The 18924-nt window shown below is 31.8% G+C and overlaps 1 protein-coding gene across 6 annotated transcripts in view; it reads left to right on the top strand.

The window, feature by feature from the left end:
- LOC136979044 (unconventional myosin-Ib) overlaps positions 1–18924 on the top strand; it is a 314495-nt gene that overhangs the window by 255018 nt on the left and 40553 nt on the right. For all 6 annotated transcript variants that reach the window (XR_010881326.1, XM_067274937.1, XM_067274936.1 and 3 more), the window contains 2 exons: positions 4877–5093; positions 10189–10338. Coding sequence is in view for 5 of the 6 variants with exons in the window: in XM_067274937.1 (XP_067131038.1) it covers positions 4877–5093; positions 10189–10338 (367 nt within the window). In the remaining variant the exon portion in view is untranslated. The remainder of the gene's footprint in view (positions 1–4876; positions 5094–10188; positions 10339–18924) is intronic.

The raw sequence follows: 18924 nt of genomic DNA, 5'->3' as shown, positions 1-18924 counted from the left end.
ACAATTGACTAATCTGTGAACAACATTTAATTTGTTAATGTTTCCAATGCATATAACATTCCAAATTTTGAAAGAAAGAAAACGTTCAATCTGAGAAGTTGTTCAAAGTTCAAAAAGCAAACATAACCTGATGTTGGTGGCTTAGACCATCAAAAACATTAGTTCTTCTTACAAACTAACAGATAGTTGCTGGAGTTTGGATGCATAATTTATTTATTTTATATATTTACAAAAAAATACAGTGATGTCACAAAGACAATAGCTGACTCCCCCTAATAATAAACAAACAACAAACCCATAAAGATAAAAGTAAAACTAAAAGTACTATTTTAAAAAAGAAGTCATAGATAAATCTTTTTTTCCTTTCCATTCTTTCCTTCTCTCATTTTCCCTTTTTCCCCATCCTCATTTTCCTTTTCCTTTCTACAAAAGGATATGTGGGAACCTAATGCAGAGAACAGTCATAAAGAAGTTTTTTACAAATGGATTGAAACTTTAAAAAATCAAGGAAAAGTAGATATTTGGTGGTTACAGTCTTTTGGTATCTGAAGAAAATTGATTAAGTGTAACATTGAGGAGGACAAATGAGGAATATAAACATATAATATCTCTAGAGTTAAAAGAAGGTACTTGTAAAAGAAAAAATTTAGAAGGAAGGAGACCATTAAAATATTTATAATATATTCTGTAAAAATTATCAATACTTTTAAAAAATTCGGGGCCCAAAATTTATCATCACCATTTATATCCAATAATAACAATATTTAAAGTTTATAATGTGATTAATATGGATGAATTATAAACCTTTCGTAAATATTGTAATTTCAAAATTTTGTTTCAAAATTAACTTTGATCAGATATATTAAATATAATATTTTGTTTCTTTTCTTTTCTTTCGAAGACACAATGTAGTGACGTAAACTTAAACACTGGGCGAATTTTTCATCCTTTTTATTCGGTTGGCTGTAGGCCAAGTAGAATAGCATTTTCTACTTGGCCTACAGCCAACCGAATAAAAAGGATGAAAAATTCGCCCAGTGTTTAAGTTTACGTCACTACATTGTGTCTTCGAAAGAAAAGAAAAGAAACGAAAATACAAAACACGGTTTCCTCAAGATAGAACTATAATATTTTGATCAAATATATATAAATTAAATGTATTTTGATAAGTTTGATACAGGCACTCCTCACTTAATGATCAAGTTCTGTTCCTACAACTAGGTTGTTAAGCAAATTAGACAATAAACAAGGAGCTTGATTGTTTTATTTATTCTTGTTAAAGAAATGTCTAAAGGAAATTCCAACTTCATAACTTTGCCTTAATTTGCATGTTACAAAATATAAAATATAATCAGCAAAAATTATTAAAATATTGTACCAAAAAAATTTAAGTTCATTCATTTAAAAAAGTCATTCAGATTAATATTTTAGTCATCAAATCCTTCGAAGAATGATAATGGATCCAGGTCATCAGTATCAACATTGGAGTTATCAACAGGATTATCAGGAGCTGCTGAGGGTCATGATAAGTGAGATGACTGCAAAAGAAACAGACATACTTGTAAGGGTAGCAGTCCTGGGTATAGTTTTCAAGAAGAATCTCATTAGCATGATCTGTTTTGTAAGTTTCCTTTCTTATTCATAAATTTTATGACAGCATCATAAAAGTTCATTCATTTGCCATCTCACTTTTGTGAACCATTCAACATTTGGATTCATACCCTCTAATTTTAATATAGCTACATTCAATTTTGAGAACACAACTAATTCCTTTACAGTGGATTTTTTTGTACTTCTTCTATTCCTTCCTTTTCTTCCTCTTCTGAATGCTGCTATGCTTCCAATTCTGTTGCCCTTCCTTTGATTCTTGGTGCTTCCTCCAGGTGAAGACATGCTCTTTCTTTTTGCTGACATCTTATACTATGTGGTGCACAGTAAAGTACAAATTAATAAATGAAATGCATAATTAAAACTAATAGCTTAAAACACAGCTAAATGGGAAGGGTTTATCACATCAGGAAAAGATCATCATCACATTTATCTATGTTGTTCAGCTATTAGTTTTAATGTAGATTTGGGAGCTAGAAGTGTACTCAATTTAGAAATGTGTAGTCTTGGAGATTGTGAACACTTTCTACAGAGATACTGATCAATGACTGCAGAAACAAGACTAAGATTACAAAAGGGGATTCCCAAAGCTCAAAGTGAGAAAGGGGATTCTGTGTTTTTGAGAACTAAGTGAGAGGTCATTAAACAGGTAGGCCATTAAGTGAGAAGTGGCTATGTTCCGAAAAAATATTCATAAGAATAGTCTATTGCCGGGCTTCCCTAACTGTGCAGGGGATGCCCTGGGACATCACGGCACTATCCTAGGGGAGTTGCGAAACAATACACACAGGTCGCCTGCACGCAACATAATGAGTGAGTGTGCAGTGTGTGCATCTCATCACCCAGTTCCTCCATTTCCCTGCTTTTTCATTTGTTTACCATTCAGTCTCTTGTTTTTGTCGATTACAAACGTTGACGAATCAGTGTTTTGATTTCAAGTGTGTTGTATTTAATTTACGCATCGTAAAATGGATAATTTTATTCAAATAAATACAAAGCATGTTGAAGACTCAGGAAAGAGTAGAAAAGAAACTGTAGAAAAATGAAAGAAGTACAGAAAATATGATGACCAATATTTAGATTTTGGATTTACCTATGTTACAAAAGAAAATGTATAACTACCCCAATGTGTTTTTAGTCATAAGGTGCTGGCAGCTGAAAGTATGCTTCCTAATAAATTGAAATGTCATTTAGAAACAACTCACAGTAATTTACAAGGAAAACCGTGAGTTTTTTTGCAATAAAATTGCAAGAACTGAAACATCAGTTGACATCCTTGTTTTCCAAAGCACTGCTTGCCTCTTACAAGGTTGCTCACCATATTGCCAAATGCAAGAAACCACACACAATTGCTGAAGATCTTATTTTACCTGCAGTGATTGATAGGATATCAGTGATGATTGGAGAATCAGCAGTTAAAGAAATAAAAAATATTCCTCTTTCTAACAATATGATTAGTCATCGCATTCATGACATAGCTGAAGACATTAATCAGCAAATTGTGGAAAAACTTTCTGGTTTATTTGCCATTCAACGGGATGAAGCGACAGACCGTAATAATGACGCTCAATTAATATGTTACGTGCGGTATATGGAAGAAACAAATGTATGTGAGGATTGTTATTTTGCAAAGAAATGACTGATACCGGGAAGGCTAGTGATTTGTTTGCGGTCATAGATTCATACATGGAAGAAAATAACATTCAATGGGAGAACTGTGTCGGTGTGTGTACAGATGGAGCTCGTGCAATGTCAGGGCAGTATGGAGGGACTTCAAGCTCTCATTAAAACCAAGGCTCCAAATGCAAAATGGACACATTGCATCATACATAGGGAGGTCCTGGTTACAAAAATATTTCCCCTGAATTAAATCTTGTGATGGATATAATTATTAACATGGTAAACTTTATAAAAACAAGACCTGTGAAAGCAGATTTTTCCAAAAGCTTTGTGAAGATTTCAGTGCCAAGCATACATCTTCACTTTATTATTGTACTCTTGTTGGTTGTCAAGAGGTAACATGCTCTCACATGTATACAAATTAAAAAATGAGTTGTACATGTATTTATTGAAAGAATCGCATCGTGACACAGAAAAGTTTAAAGATACTGATTTCTTAATAAAACTGGCGTATCTTTGTGACATATTTGAGAAATTAAATGTCCTTAAATCGCTGCAGGGAAACAAAATGCATATACTGCAACTAACTGATAAAATTGCAGCGTTTAAAAAGAAGTTGCTGTTGTGGAAAAGAAAAATAGAAGAGGAGCAAGGAAATACTGACTGTTTTCCTGTTTTAAATGGCTTTCTGCAATAAAAATTTATTCAAAATCTGGAGCCAAGTTTGCAATTGATATTTATCCAACACTTATCAACATTAAGTGCCCATTTTGATACATAATTTTCAAAGAATCTAGATCAATATGATTGGATTAGAGACCCATTCCAATCGATCCCATCCCCATCTACACTTTCAACAGTCGATGGAGAACAGCTGTTAGAACTATCTTGTGATACAAGTCTAAAACTATGATTCGATAAAGAAAAACTATTTCAATTTTGGAGCAATGTATCCCAAGAATATCCTCCTATCAGTACTACAGCTTTGAAGGTTTTTTTACCATTTAGTATGTTTTACTTGTATGAAACTGGCTTTTCTACAGTTGCAGTAATCAATTCGAAATACAGGTGATAAATAAATTTAGAAAAAGAAATGAGAGTAGCAATTTTAAAACTTCAGCCTCAATTTGAGAAGGTATGCTCAGAAAAGCAAGTTCATCCTTCTCATTAATTGTACTGTTATGTTTTCTAATAAATAATAATTATTAAGATTTTATATTCTTTGGAGTTTTCTTTAAATAATAAAGTAAATTTAATGTCTGCTAGAGCTACACACAGGTATCTTCTCTTAGAAGGGCATTGCAAAAAAATTACAGCTAAAGGGAGTTGCAGTATAAAAAAGATTGGGAACCCCTAGTCTATTGCATGTATTGAAATGTTGAATAAGAGAGATTAAATATTATTCATCCTCTACATATTTCAAATTCCATTTTGTTATTTAATTTATATTAATTTCCACCAGTAATTTAACTATTATTTATATATGAGATTATTTTTCAAAAATATTATCACATCAGTTAAAGTTGTCATAAATGAATAAATTTATAGCGTTTCAGATAAAATTCAGAGTTTCTATAATTTTACTAAAGAAGACTATTAATTCACAAACAATTTCAATTTTAAAAGAATATTTATTTTTCCAATGTAGATTGATGGAAAATGTAAGGATAAGGAAAGCAGGTTATGCTTATAGATTAGATTATGAATCTTTTCTACAGCGATATAAATTGCTTTCTATTCAAACGTGGCCAAATTGGACAGGATTAACTGTAGAAGGTGTAATGCATTTGTTGAGAGATCTCCCAATCCATCCATCAGAATATACATTTGGAAGAAGCAAAATTTTTATCAAAAATTCTCGAACAGTAAGAAATTTAAATTTTAGATACTAATTAATTAATAATTTTATTTAAATAAATATTTATTAAACTTTTAGAAATTCTTACTTAATTATTTTATATTATTCCTTAAAAAATTTATTTTTTAATGTGTATTAGATGTACAGACAACTAAGAATAAATAAAACTGTCTTTCATCATTAAAATTGTTTACTTGCAAAGTTTTTAATTACAAACAAGTACTTTCAACATTTCAGTACGTCATCTTCAGGTTGAGCATATATCATTTCAATGACAATTTTTTAAACAGTAACATATATTTAAAAAAATCATTCAAACACTGAAGCAAATTTTTGTCAAATTTAGTGTTTAAACTATGAAGCATTTGGAGTTATTTAAAATATAAGGTACTACTTTACATGAATACTTGTTGCATGAGTGGTAATAAAGTGTGTAATGTAAGTTAGACAAGCTCGTAACTTGACATCTGAAGCCTCAAGGTTATGTTAATGTCCACCATGGCAGTTCAATACTTCAGATTTTACCCTATAGTGTTGGAAATTTATTTGGATAAACCTTTCAATAATGATTTACCTTAGAAAAATATAATATACAACACTGTCTGTCGGCATTACACAAAAAGAATTTATTACACAAGTATTTTCAACAGTGTACAACTGCAAATCGTTCATGGAGAACAAAACATTTAAATTCAAGTGATAGAACCTAACATTTTTCGAACTGCTTGTCCCACACATGCATGGAATATAAATTACATGCAGTGTGATTCAGAACTCATGGGACAAACTTTAAGGAGTGGTAGAGCACATGACAAAAAACATTTTTTGTATAGGAAAGTATGAGCACAAGTGACACAATGAGGCACAAACACAAGAAATAACACCTAAAAGGAAGTATAAATTGTTTACTTAGAGCATTGTTGACAATTGTCTCTTTACAGCAATGTTTACAATAATTGCTCAAAATTGTGTCCGTCAACAGCATCGATGGAGTGATTGGCATACAGTTTCAAAAGATGTCAGGCATTTCTTGCACACATTCAGCCACAATGGATATCCAAGTGACAAAGTTTTGAACAAAGTCAACTGGATTTTCATAAACAAGGGCCTTCAGATGTCCCCTTAAGAAGTAATTGAGGCTCGATAAATCGGGCAATCAGAGAGGCCAATGGACTGGTCCACTACAGCCAATCCATTGCACCCAAAAGTGGCATCCAGGTAATTGCACTGCTAAGTGCGTATCACTGTCGGTGGATGCAATTTTGAGCAATTATTGTAAACATTGTTGTAAAGATGCACTTGTCAACAATGCTGTAAGTAAACAATTTGTTTCCTTTCATGTGTTATTTCTTGTGTTTGTGTCTCAATGTGTCACTTGCACCCATGCTTTTCTATACAAGAAATGTTTTTTGTCATGTGATCTACCACCCCTTAAAGTTTGTCCTATGAGTTCTGAATTACCCTGTATATACAATTTACAAAATTATACAATAATACAAAAATTCAATGATATGTAAAAGAAAAACAATGAAATAAAATTGGATTAAAATATAAAGTATATATTTAATAACAAATTAAATAGTCAATAAACAAATAATAAATGTGTGGGGCACTAATGATGCTGTAAGGTGTTTTATCATTAACTATGTGGTTTACAGCCTAAGGAAGTTAAACAGTGCTATCCATGGCTCTGATATATCTAGCATGGGAGAGTTGCATGGTGACATTGTTGAGATGTAAAGAGATTTCCTTAAGAATAATGTTTTTCGATCTACACAGAGTTTCAGAAGGAAAGTTTGTGACTAAAGTGGTTATTCTGTATTACTTTTTTAGTTAGCTCTGTTGTACATTTACTATGAACCTCATCATCATAATGTTCTTCAAGGCAGAGCATTCTAGTTAATTTCCAATTTATAATAATTTCAATCCAGTTAGTGGATTTTGTAAGGGTATAGCATATATCACAGATTTTTCATACTGTGTAACTTTGTCTCTATCATTACAAAGCATCCTATGCAATATGGTCTGGGGTACTAATGACAAAATATAGCCAAATTTTTTGAAAACTCAACAATTACATAAAAAGGATGGTCCAGGTAGGGAATGGCCAATGTTATGTAAATCAATTTCTTCTTATGATATAAAATGAATGGTAGAAACAACATGTCTTTGACCAGGTTGACTAGATGTTTGAACTTGGCTAAAGAATATCCAGCATTGCAAATTGCTAATTTAAGAAGGGAAAGCCTTTCATCTACAAGCAATTGGTTGGAAGGATATAAGAATGTCCTATGTATCAGTGCTATAATAGCCAAGTTTTTATACCTGGAGGATTGAAAAGCTGTAAGCAGGTTCACCAAACCTGTAATACACAGAAAATAAGATGCTGCTGTAGTAAATCACATGGTTTGAGATAAAACACCTTGCAGCATCATTAGCACCCCAAATGCTTATTATTTGTTTATTGACTATTTAATTCATTATTAATTATATACTTTATAAAATTATACAATAATACAAAAATACAATGATATGTAAAAGAAAAACAATAAAATAAAATTGGATTAAAATATAAATTATATTATATATATATATATATATATATATATATATGTGTGTGTGTGTGTGTGTGTAATTTACATTGCATTCATGTGTGGGGCAAGGAATTTGAAAAAATCATTAGTTCCTACTCAGGTTCTGTAAAGTACTATTTTTAGTATCTTAGGAAACCGACACTAACTGCGGTCGGTAAAACTTCCGTTAACGTAACGAGTACTTTACGCGGATTCGAGATTAGTTTGCCAGGCCTGGGCTTTTAAGCGTGCACCGAAAAATTAGTAATAATAACGATAAATATCAAGTCAAATCAAAAGTTCAAATATATTTAATTAGTAACTAGAATGTACTACGTACAAATGTCAATAATCCAAACAAAATTTATTAACGAAAATCAACAAGTCAACCCGACAATAAACTCAGCTACTTAGCTTAACTTAATATTAATTCCCCTTTGAAAATTCGACAAATCAAATACTTAGAAACTATGAACAAAATCTCTTACTAATTAGATGTCTATCCGTCACCTCACTATACGAAGAACCTATTTCCTCAATCCTTTCGATATTGTCAAATCGTCAGTTGAATTCCTCTTTAACACCTTGGATCGTCCAATTATCAATCTGGACTTCTATCAGAAAATACTTCGCTTTCGAATTCACCTTGCTCTCAAAGTCGCCTCGATTTGGAAATCACATCTCTGGAAATTCACCTCCCTCTTCTTCGGTTAACGTGTAAGTTTTATACTGTGAGGTGACATCACACTTCAGCTGAGTTACTCCCCTTATTTACATACTTAGTTGCTAACATTAATTTTCTTTTCTGGCAGCTTTAAGTTTCCAACAAAGCTTATAAACCATTTACAAAGTATTTATCATAATTTTCTGGGATGTTGAGACGGTTTATCAAGTATTTCTTCACTAGTGAGTGTGGGTACTCCCCCCTCCATGTTTTTTTCTGCGGACTGTTTACTTCCGCTGGGCAGCGCAAGTGCGCAAGATTTTTCCTACGGTGCTTATTTCTCTGTGAGTTGTTTTACCTTCTTTTTTCCATTAACTAATAAGAGAGTGGTGGGGAACCTTCGTCTTAAATAAACATAAGCCCCAAACAAAATATAATAAAATGGAAAAATAATAATAAAATAAAAATAACGCTTGGACTCAGTTCCTTACAGTTCTATCACTTGAATTTAAATGTTGTGTTCTCTATGAACGATTTTCCTGAAGAGGACAGTTGTATACTGATGAAAGTACTCACATAAATTTTTTTTGTGTAATGCTGACAGACAGTACTGTACATTATGTTTTGTTAATTGTATTTGGCATGTATGATTATTTAAATTTTAATGATTTACCCTTAGTGGGAACAGCACATGTTATGATTGAGATCCCTGTTAGCCAGCAGCTGCAGCTTACTATACTACATGGCTTAGTAGGCATGAAGCTGCCAACCTTAAACTAGCTGCAACAGGCTTACTATGAGGCTCAGAAACAGCTAGCTGTCCTGGTGGAAAATCTGCAACAGATATCTCATACACATTTTTAGATTCAAAAACCAGCTTGAATTATAACAGAAAAATATGTGGTTGACATCTACAATCCCCAATGCAGACACAAGGCTGAGTGCAATAGAGCATTCATCTGGGTATTTTTCAGCCCTTAACTTGATGCCTCTCATCTAGGCATTGGTGAATGCCCCTCTTATTGGACTGGCCATGGTACTCATCTGAGAAACCCCCACTGAGACACAACAACACAGATCACACAATGAGGGCTTCACAGTGTACTTAGGTACAGAAAGCCATTTCATAATAACAATATTCCTTTTCTTTAATATCTCATAGACATGTCAGGAAAAATTTTGAACTTTTAACCAGCTAAGTGAGACTGGTCCACCTTATCCTGGCATTGATTAGTTGCTTATGTTTTGCTTTGGTCATTTAGACCCTTTCTCTTTCACTTCCTTTAGCTGCAGATAGCATTGTCTTTTCCTCCACGCTCTTAATTATATCATATATCATTCTTTTTGGAATGCCCATACATTTAAAATGTTTCATGGTGAAAGTTTATCCATTTTTAAATATCCAGTATAAAAAGTTTCAATGATATTTCTATGTTTGTTTTCTTTTATGCCTTCAATTTCTAAAAGTCAAATGATTTTCAAAATAAAAAATAAAATTCATAATCAATCAATCAACTTGCATGCAACAAAAGATCTGCATGTTCAGGTTCTTTTTTGTGCTTGCATGTACAGAAAAAATGGAGGAATTTATTCTGAATTTTTAGTTTATACATCTATAATTACAGAAATTATGAAAAAATTTCTTAACATAACTTTTCATAAAACTATTCTATTAAAAAAGAAACATAAAAGATTGAAAACATTTGCTCTAAATGTTAAAATTATCTGGTTTAGATATTAAATTAACATTAATTCAAAAAATCTGAAACTTGCTTTTAAAATGGTGATTTCTTTAAAAATTTATTATATTTAGTTTATTTTATTATACATAAATTATTAATTATATAGTCTATATTAATATTAAGGTATTTGAACTAGAAGAATTTCGGCAAGAAAGGCTTCACGAGCTTGCAGTGTTAATTCAAAAAATATGGAGAGGGTGGATGCAGAGGAAAATGTATGTTCAGATGCGTCAGAAGCAAGCCTTAATAGCAAGTAATCTTCGTCGATGGAAGGTAAATATGACATTTATATATTTAAATTTTAAATAATCTGTGGATCAAATATTTCTGTGGATCAGAATTTAAAATAGAATAATAATTAAATTATACTGATTCTATTTTGATATACTTTTTATATACAATGTGTTGTTCAGTAAATTTGTTGCTAAATTTTGAAGGTTTTAAAAAATCAAACGTTTCATTTTTTAAAGCCTTTAAAAAGCTATTCCAAACTAGTTAGAGATTTTGTTTATTTTTTATTGGTTGCAATGAAATTTTATAAAATCTTTTATGGTAAATTTAGGATAAATTTTCATAATTATAGTAAAAATATCTTAAAAAATTATTATTGTTTAATCTTCATGTCTAACATCTTAAGATGACACTTTCCAAACAAACTTAAAATTGTGTTTCATATACAGTTGACTCACCTTAAACACCAATAAAGTTAATTCTTGCATTAAAACAAATTTTGCCATTGGCCTGGCTTATTAGTCATGGTGCAAAATACCATTGTCATGTTAATTTTCATTTGATGAAGAAAACAAAAATTTTACCAGAATTTTTTAAATCAAACTAAAATTACCTTCACAACCCTCAAGAAATAGCCCTATAGCCAATAATGGTTGCTTTTTATACTTTTTGACATGAACAATAAAAAGTGGTACTGTAGAATGTTCTATTTTGAATCTTCAGGCTGGTATTCTAAATTTGAATTGCACATTTTTTTTGTATGGATCTTAATATCTGAGTTCCTGTTGCTGATTAATGGAAAGGTTGTACTTTGTATATTTCATGGATCATGATGTTTCTGTTGAATTGATATTCTACAGATTCAGGATTGCTCTATCTTCTTTATAGTTGATGGTTTTTTCTTGTGGCAGCATTGTAGATTTCCATTAACTCCAGATCCTGGTACAGTAATACCCCGAGTTATGTAAGTAATGCAGACCATAAACCTTTACATAACTTGAATTTTACATAAGTCAAATTTGTAAATTGCTTAAGTATAACTATGTAATTAATAACTCAATACTGTATTTATTTTTATATGTGTGCTATACATATATTATTTTTTATTTTTTTTGTATAAAGGAATAGAAATACGAAGAACATATTATTGTTATCATCTTCATACTTATGAATTATCTTTAATTTTTCTTCTAAAGTAATTGCATACTTTTGTTTTTTTTTTTTTTTTTTGGTTTATTACCAATGAATTTGATTTGTTGTTTCAAATGCATTTTAACATATGGTATTGTAAATAAACAAACCCTATGTAAATGTAACAGTGGTAAACAGGTTATGTATTAAACAAATCACTCGAGGCAAACTACACTAATGACAGCAAGTATACAGAATTCAGCCAAGGAAATAAGGCATCTGTGCAGGATGGATAGGGTGATTATTGTACTGTACCTGTCGTTCTCTCCTCTACAATAAATCTAGAAAATCAAGCAATGAAGATGTGCTTAGTTTTGCTGCTTAATCTTCACTGAGTACTGTAGAAAAATCTTGTTTATGAGAAACAGTGCTTTTGTGTGTGCTTACAATTAGACCAAAAAGTAAAGAATTAGCAGATTAATAAAGTAATAAATTAGTACAGTGCAAAAGAAAAAAAGAAAGAGAGGATAAATGAATATTTGAAATAGAATAATTCTTTGTAAGATTACATGTTACTCTACAGTATTCAGATTTTTTTCAAATTTTTGAGATTTACATTTTATGTAACTGCAAATTTATGTAAATTGCATGTTACGTAACTCGGGGTATCACTGTACCTGATGTGTGATCTATCTGCTGTTCTATATTGATAGGATTTTTGTCTGATTGAAATGGACTTTCATGTCTGTGTTCCCAGCATATGTTGACAGGGTGGTGATTAATCTTTTTGATATGTCAGATCAGTGTTCCTTTAATGGTCTGTAAGTGGAATTGAATATACCCCCAGCTATTATTGTCAGGTTGGCAGGTCTTTGGCATTTCTAATTAGTTTGCTTTCCAAAGTGAGTGGTTCTTTTCCTAGTTTATTGTTTTAGTGGTATAGCAGAACTTTTATTAATTAAAGTATTTCTAGATTCAGTTTCTGGATTTAATGTTTTTGATATGGTTCATTCTATGTAGAGCAATCTGTATCACCTTAGAATTACACTCATTACCATAAAAATTAGTACACCAATAAGTTGTTGTTGTATTGCTGCAAAACTTGGCATGCAGATAAGTCTTAACCAGATATGGAAATGATAGCATTATAGCATGATGGCTCATTGCATAATGTCAGCAGAGAATATTAAAGTGCATCCTCCTTGGCCTATAAAAAAGCATGCAAAGGCATCTTGTCTGGAGTTTCCCTGTTGCAGAGGGACACTATATCACTAGAGATGCCTTTACATTGCAATTGAAGGCCATATGAGCAACTAACCAAGTTTGAGAGGGGAAGGAGTCAGGTTGAGAGAAACCAGATGGCCAAATAGCCTATCATGTAAATTGTTCTCACAACACTCTGAAGAGGTGTTGGAACCAGTGAATGTGAGAGCTTGCACAAGTTACCCAGCCTCAGGATACCCTCAGCAGACCACTAGCTAAGGGAACTGCCTGGTCCTCTGACAAGTACACATAGCCAACATTGTATCATTGTCTACCATTCAGACACAGGTGGTGCCATCATTACAGGCCCCTAGGTCTCCATACCATTTCAAGGCACTTGGGTGAGGAACATTTGGTATTGCAGCAGCCACTGTTGCCTCCATTTGGAGTGGTGTCATTCCTGATGGGATTGGACCTCAATGGAACAGAACTAGGTCATCTACAGCAATGAATCCAGATCAACAATTGATGGCCCCACGGCTGATTTCATCCAATTGAATTTTGGATCAGGTGGAAACTTGTTGTTAGCCGAGATGTTCATCCAACAATTGCCATTTGAAAAGCACAACACAGGGAACTTACAATTTTGACAGGATCAGTTTTCTCTCAAGAGTTGCATAACTCTTGAGAGAAAACTGATCAGCTAGTGAGGCCAGATCATTGGATAAGAACTTTTTATAAGTAAGGTTTAAACCCTTGAGAAAAGAACTTGGACCATAGAGAAAGAATCTCATGTCCTTCAGATAAGAATTTTTAAAGTTCTCTCCCTGATCCTGCATTCTGATTGATCAACAATACCCCTCATCACTTTCCGATTGGTCAATCCTTAGTGACAATTCTAGACTTTCCAAACCCTGGAAGAGGTTCACATCAATGTTCAACCTGATGCCATTTCCTGATGCTGATTGGATAGTATTTATCAAACTTTGAAACCTTTTCTCCTAACTGAAGCCTTTTGTGTTTACCTTTCTGCCATTAAGAATTTATAATCATCTTCACTAGATATTATTAAATTAAATAAACCATTTTGCTACATTATCATTGTTTCATTCAAAAGATGGGAGTTTAACTTCCCCATCAGACACTTGTTAGTGATCTAGTACTAATATCAAATTCCATCTGTGACCTCACACCATTGATAATATATATGACATACAGTAATCTGCAGTATTGCATCAGTCATGTAAATTCACAGGCTGATGCAATAGTACAGGTAATAGTACAGGCATCAAATTTCTCTCCTCACATTTCTGTACTGTTATATATTGGAAAAGTATGTGATGAAAATCTATGCCTAGGTGAGGTTTCATGTTAAAATATCCTATGAAAACAAATCATAACACTTATGGCAAACAATTCACTTAATATGCAAATACAAACACAACCAATAACCTGGTTTTTAAATTAATGCCAAACATTTGCTGAATTACATCAGGCTATAATAGTGGTACTATTAATAATTAAATGTCAAGTAATTTGGCCTAGAGAGGTGTTAAGTGTGATCTTTTTATAAATTTAATACTTATAATTAAATTAATATTTAGTACTTCGTGTAGAAGGTTCTGGAAGAAAATGATTGGCCCAGAGCAGGACTCAAATTCCCATCTCCCACTTGTAGTGTGGATTGTCAGTTACACTACCCAGACCTTCATCCAATCTTCCAGAATTATTAATTTTAGATATAACCATGCTGAAGTCATTTTCAGTCAATTCCCAGTCCCATTATGAGATAACCATACTGGTTATCTCATGATGGTACTGGCCTCTCAACCTGACTCCTGTCCCTCTCAAACTTGGTTAGTTGCTCATGTGGCCTTCAATTGCAATGTAAAGGCATCTCTAGTGATATAGTGTCCCTCTGCAACAGATAAACTACAGACAAGATGCCTTTGCATGCTTTTTTACAGGCCAAGGAAGATGCACTTTAATACTCTCTGCTGACATTATGCAGTGAGCTATCATGCTATAATGCTAATTATTTCCATACCTGCTTTAGACTTATTTGCATGCCAAGTTTTGTAGCAATACAACAATTCCTTCTTAGTGTACTAATTTTTATGGTAATGAGTGCAATTCTAAGATGATACAGATTGCTCTACACAGAATGAACCATATCAAAAACATTAAATCCAGAAACTGAATCTAGAAAAACTTTAATTAAGAAAAGTTCTGCTATATCACTAAAACATTAAACCAGCAAAAGAACCACTCACTTTGAAAAGCACCTCTCTATCCCAAATTACTTGACATTTAATTATTAATAGTACCACTATTATAGCCTGATGTAATTCAGCAAATGTTTGGCAATAATTTAAAAATCAGGTTATTGGTTGTGTTTGTATTTGCATATTAAGTGAATTGTTTGCCATAAGTGTTATGATTTGTTTTCATAGGATATTTTAACATGAAACCTCACCTAGGCATAGATTTTCATCACATACATTTTCAAATATATAACAGAACAGAAGTGTGAGGAGAGAAATTTGATGTAATTACCTGTACTATTGCATCAGCTTGTTAATTTACATGACTGATGCAATCATGAGATAACCAGTATGGTTATATCTAAAATTAATAGTTCTGAAAGTGAAGATCACATTAAGGTCTGGGTGTAGCATAACTGGCAATGCATCTGCTTGGCCATCAGGAGTTGTGGATTTGAATAATTCTTTTCTTCTAGAATGTTTTAAATTAATTTTTAATAATGATTAATTAAATTGAGAGATGATGCCTAATGCCTACCTCTAGGCCAAATTATGACATTTAATTATTAGTAAAAGCATTATTTTAGCACAATGTAATCCAGCAATCATTTGGCATTAATTCACTTATTATGCTACCTAAGCAAAGAACTGTGAAATATAGTTGATCAGGTGATCCAAAGAAATCCTACTTTGGTCACCCAGAGAATGTGCTGTTTGATATGATTGTAAATGAATGCAAATGTATCAGAGAACTGGGATTGAGAAGAATCTGGAAAGTAACACTGTTTTTGTTTAATGAAATTAAAACTTCATGTTTATAATGACAAACCAAATGTCACAAACATGACTAAAACAATGTTACTTCAAAGTAACAAGCCAAAGTAAAAAAAATTATGAGATATATTATGTTAGGGTTGACAAAGAGATCCAGTCAAGATTGTGATGTAAAACAAAAGTTTAACCCAAGATTCATGTTACACTTGTAAATACTTGCAACACATATTTAATGCATAAACCTGCAATGCCTTTTAACTTATATTTAAACTACAGGAGACTGTAGTAAGAGGGAGAGAGGGAAGAAAAATAAGGGTTATGTGGGAAAGGCACCTCATGTCATGTTCTTTTGGTATCAAAAAAAAAAAAAAAAAAAAAAAATGGTATGATGTCAGGTGACCCTTCTGTTCATTTGTGAAGCTTTGTACAATCTTTAGGGTCACTACAACCTGATAATCTTCACATCTCTTTTGCTCGTTGAAAGTAACCTCCATAATCATCCTTCTGTATATGCAAATTGTCCATTTCTGTCATCTGCCATTTATATACTCTTTCCCCTTCACTCCTATGGGTTTACTGCACACTAGGCAATGAACCCATGGGCAAACAAAAGAAAAAGACAAAGTTCTACAAATATCTATAAATAATAACTATTTACATATAATACATGGAAGGCAATACAGTATTCATTCATTCAAAATTCCCTAACTGAACTTGAATGCAATAGGATTGTTCATTTGATCAATTGGCAAACATGCAGTGTGACTGAACCACCTAGCTACATGATGTGTTGAATGAGGAACTGTGACCAGTGATACTCAAAAGTGGGGGAGAGTATTGCCTGAAATAGAATTTTCCAAATTCCTGTGCCCCATACACAGTCTATTGAGAAACGAGTGAAATTAGTGACTGAAGCATTAGCTTCATTGTGTGGTCCAGTTTCAAGAAATTGATCTTGTAAGTTTTTTTTAAGGAATAAAATGATTTTTAAAACATATTTGATTGAGTCATAATTTTCAATTATCTATTATTATCTATGTTAAAAATATGAATATATCAATATCCTTAAATATAGAAATTTTGAAAGCTAGTAAGGTTGTATAAAAGTTTGAAAAAATAAAGAGCTGCAACTTAACAGTATTAGACCTTAACTACTACACATTTGACTGTATATTCAAAATGTTTGAAATTGATAGTTGTGTTTCCTCTCAAGATATTGTCCAATAGGAACAAAATTTTGCAGTTTCTCTGAGAGTCACAAAAGGCAACTTTCACACTCTAACTGATATTCTTATGCTTTTTTTACCCTATCCTACCCTAATGTATAATATATATACAATAATACAAAATTGAATATAAAATATCTTCTTATTCATATTTATATTAATATGTTGTTTAAATTAGATTTGTAAATGGAATTCATTTACAAGTATAGTTTTAAAGTTTTTTAAAAATATTCTGTATATTTAATCATCATAAAATTTACTTGGTACTTTTTGGTTAGCAGGACACCAGTCAAAATTACTACTATTTTTAGCAAATATAAATTTTTATTTTGCAAATTGTAAGTGAATATAATTTTAAACATAAATTAAATAATTACAAAGAACTTTTTGTACTTTTAACAAAATGTCTTACTTTTTATGACTCTGACTTATCATTTCGGTGGCATGAAATTTGAGATGTTGCGAAATATTGCTGAAAATGCTTCCTGTGTACAGTGTTGTCTTCTCCACATAAATTTGATAAGATAGGCCTCTAGATGATAACGAGAAGTACCTCGTTGTACTTTATTTCTCCATTTAGAAATTCTCCATAATCTCTCAATATTCTGTGTATGACATCCAGTTTCAGGATCAACAAAATTAAATTTATGATTGACCTGATAATGATAATATCCAGCTTCTTCTAACTCTTTAGTACTGTATGCTTTCCAACAGTCTGAAAATATAGTCATTCCTTCAAGCATGTGATTTTTTACTTCTTTCAGTAGCACTTTTGCTGAGCGGTTTGGAACAGGAACAAGAAAAAATTCTCCCAATTCTCTACATAAACCACCAAACACCCACTGTTGCGGTAGGATGCAACCAACGTTATGCTTCCTGCGTGTGTAGATTGTTTCATCAATTTTGACAATCTTATTAACACTGCCTATCTTCACATTACATCAGCTTACTAAGGAATGGGCACAAACTTCTCTCATATAACTATTTCAATCAGCGGGTGTAGAACTATTTAGGCCTAGTTGCATTTTACAAACTTCACATGAAGAAAGTTCCAATGACCATAAATATATAAAATGCATAGCCTTTAAAAATGATATGTGTGATCCTGCAAACCAGTTGTCTGTTTGAATTCCCTTCTTTACTCTGCATGTCCTAATGTAACACCTCCATTTTGGACTTTCCGTTGCACAAAAATACAAAAACATTTGATGTTTATTACTGCACAGTCTTTCAGAATGCAAAATTCCGTTTTTCTGAAATAGAGCAATAGCACCTTTTTCATTATCAGGAATGTCTCAAAATGTATATTCCATTTCCAAAATTTTTAATGAATGTAACTAGAAAACACACATACAGTTATTGAAATGAAAGTAGGTAAATTTTCACTATTATTGCCAATGTGCAAAATCAATTTGCATATTCATGTGCACTTTATGATGTAATATTGATGAACTCGCATCATCAATTTTGTAATAAGTGAAAAAAAAGCTTAAATTATATTATAAAATTAGATTAATTCATGTAATAATGGTTTATAAATAAATATAACACATGTTGTATTATAATGTAATAAATTTTCACACATTTGGTGAAAAAAGCACATGAATATGCTAATCGTTTTGTCAACTATATGGTGAAGATAGAATGCGGGTGAAATCAACAATCATCTTTTTTAAATTTTTACATCCTAATAACAGAAACAGTAGGTTTTCTTCTTTTTTAACTTAAAACTACTAATCAGTTGTAACAACACTTAGAAAATTTCACACAATTTTGCAATTTTGATCTCAATTTTTGACTGGTGTCCTACTAACTGAAAAGTACCATTTATTTTATACTATTATTTAAATAATTTTCTAACAAGTATTAATTATTTTTCTCTTAACTAATTGATTCTTCAAGTAGTTTTGTATTTGAAATTATTACTTTATTGAACTTCTTCCATCTAATATAAAATATCAAAATTAAATTTTAAGAAAAGATAGTAGTATTTTCCTAAGAAATTAGACTATCAATTATCAGAAGTGTGT

Source organism: Centruroides vittatus, unplaced genomic scaffold, assembly GCF_030686945.1.
Source record: "Centruroides vittatus isolate TY-2023 unplaced genomic scaffold, ASM3068694v2 contig_575, whole genome shotgun sequence".
Lineage (NCBI taxonomy): Eukaryota > Metazoa > Arthropoda > Arachnida > Scorpiones > Buthidae > Centruroides > Centruroides vittatus.
Note: the sequence above shows the minus strand (reverse complement) of the source record. Positions and strands in the feature narration are given on the sequence as shown.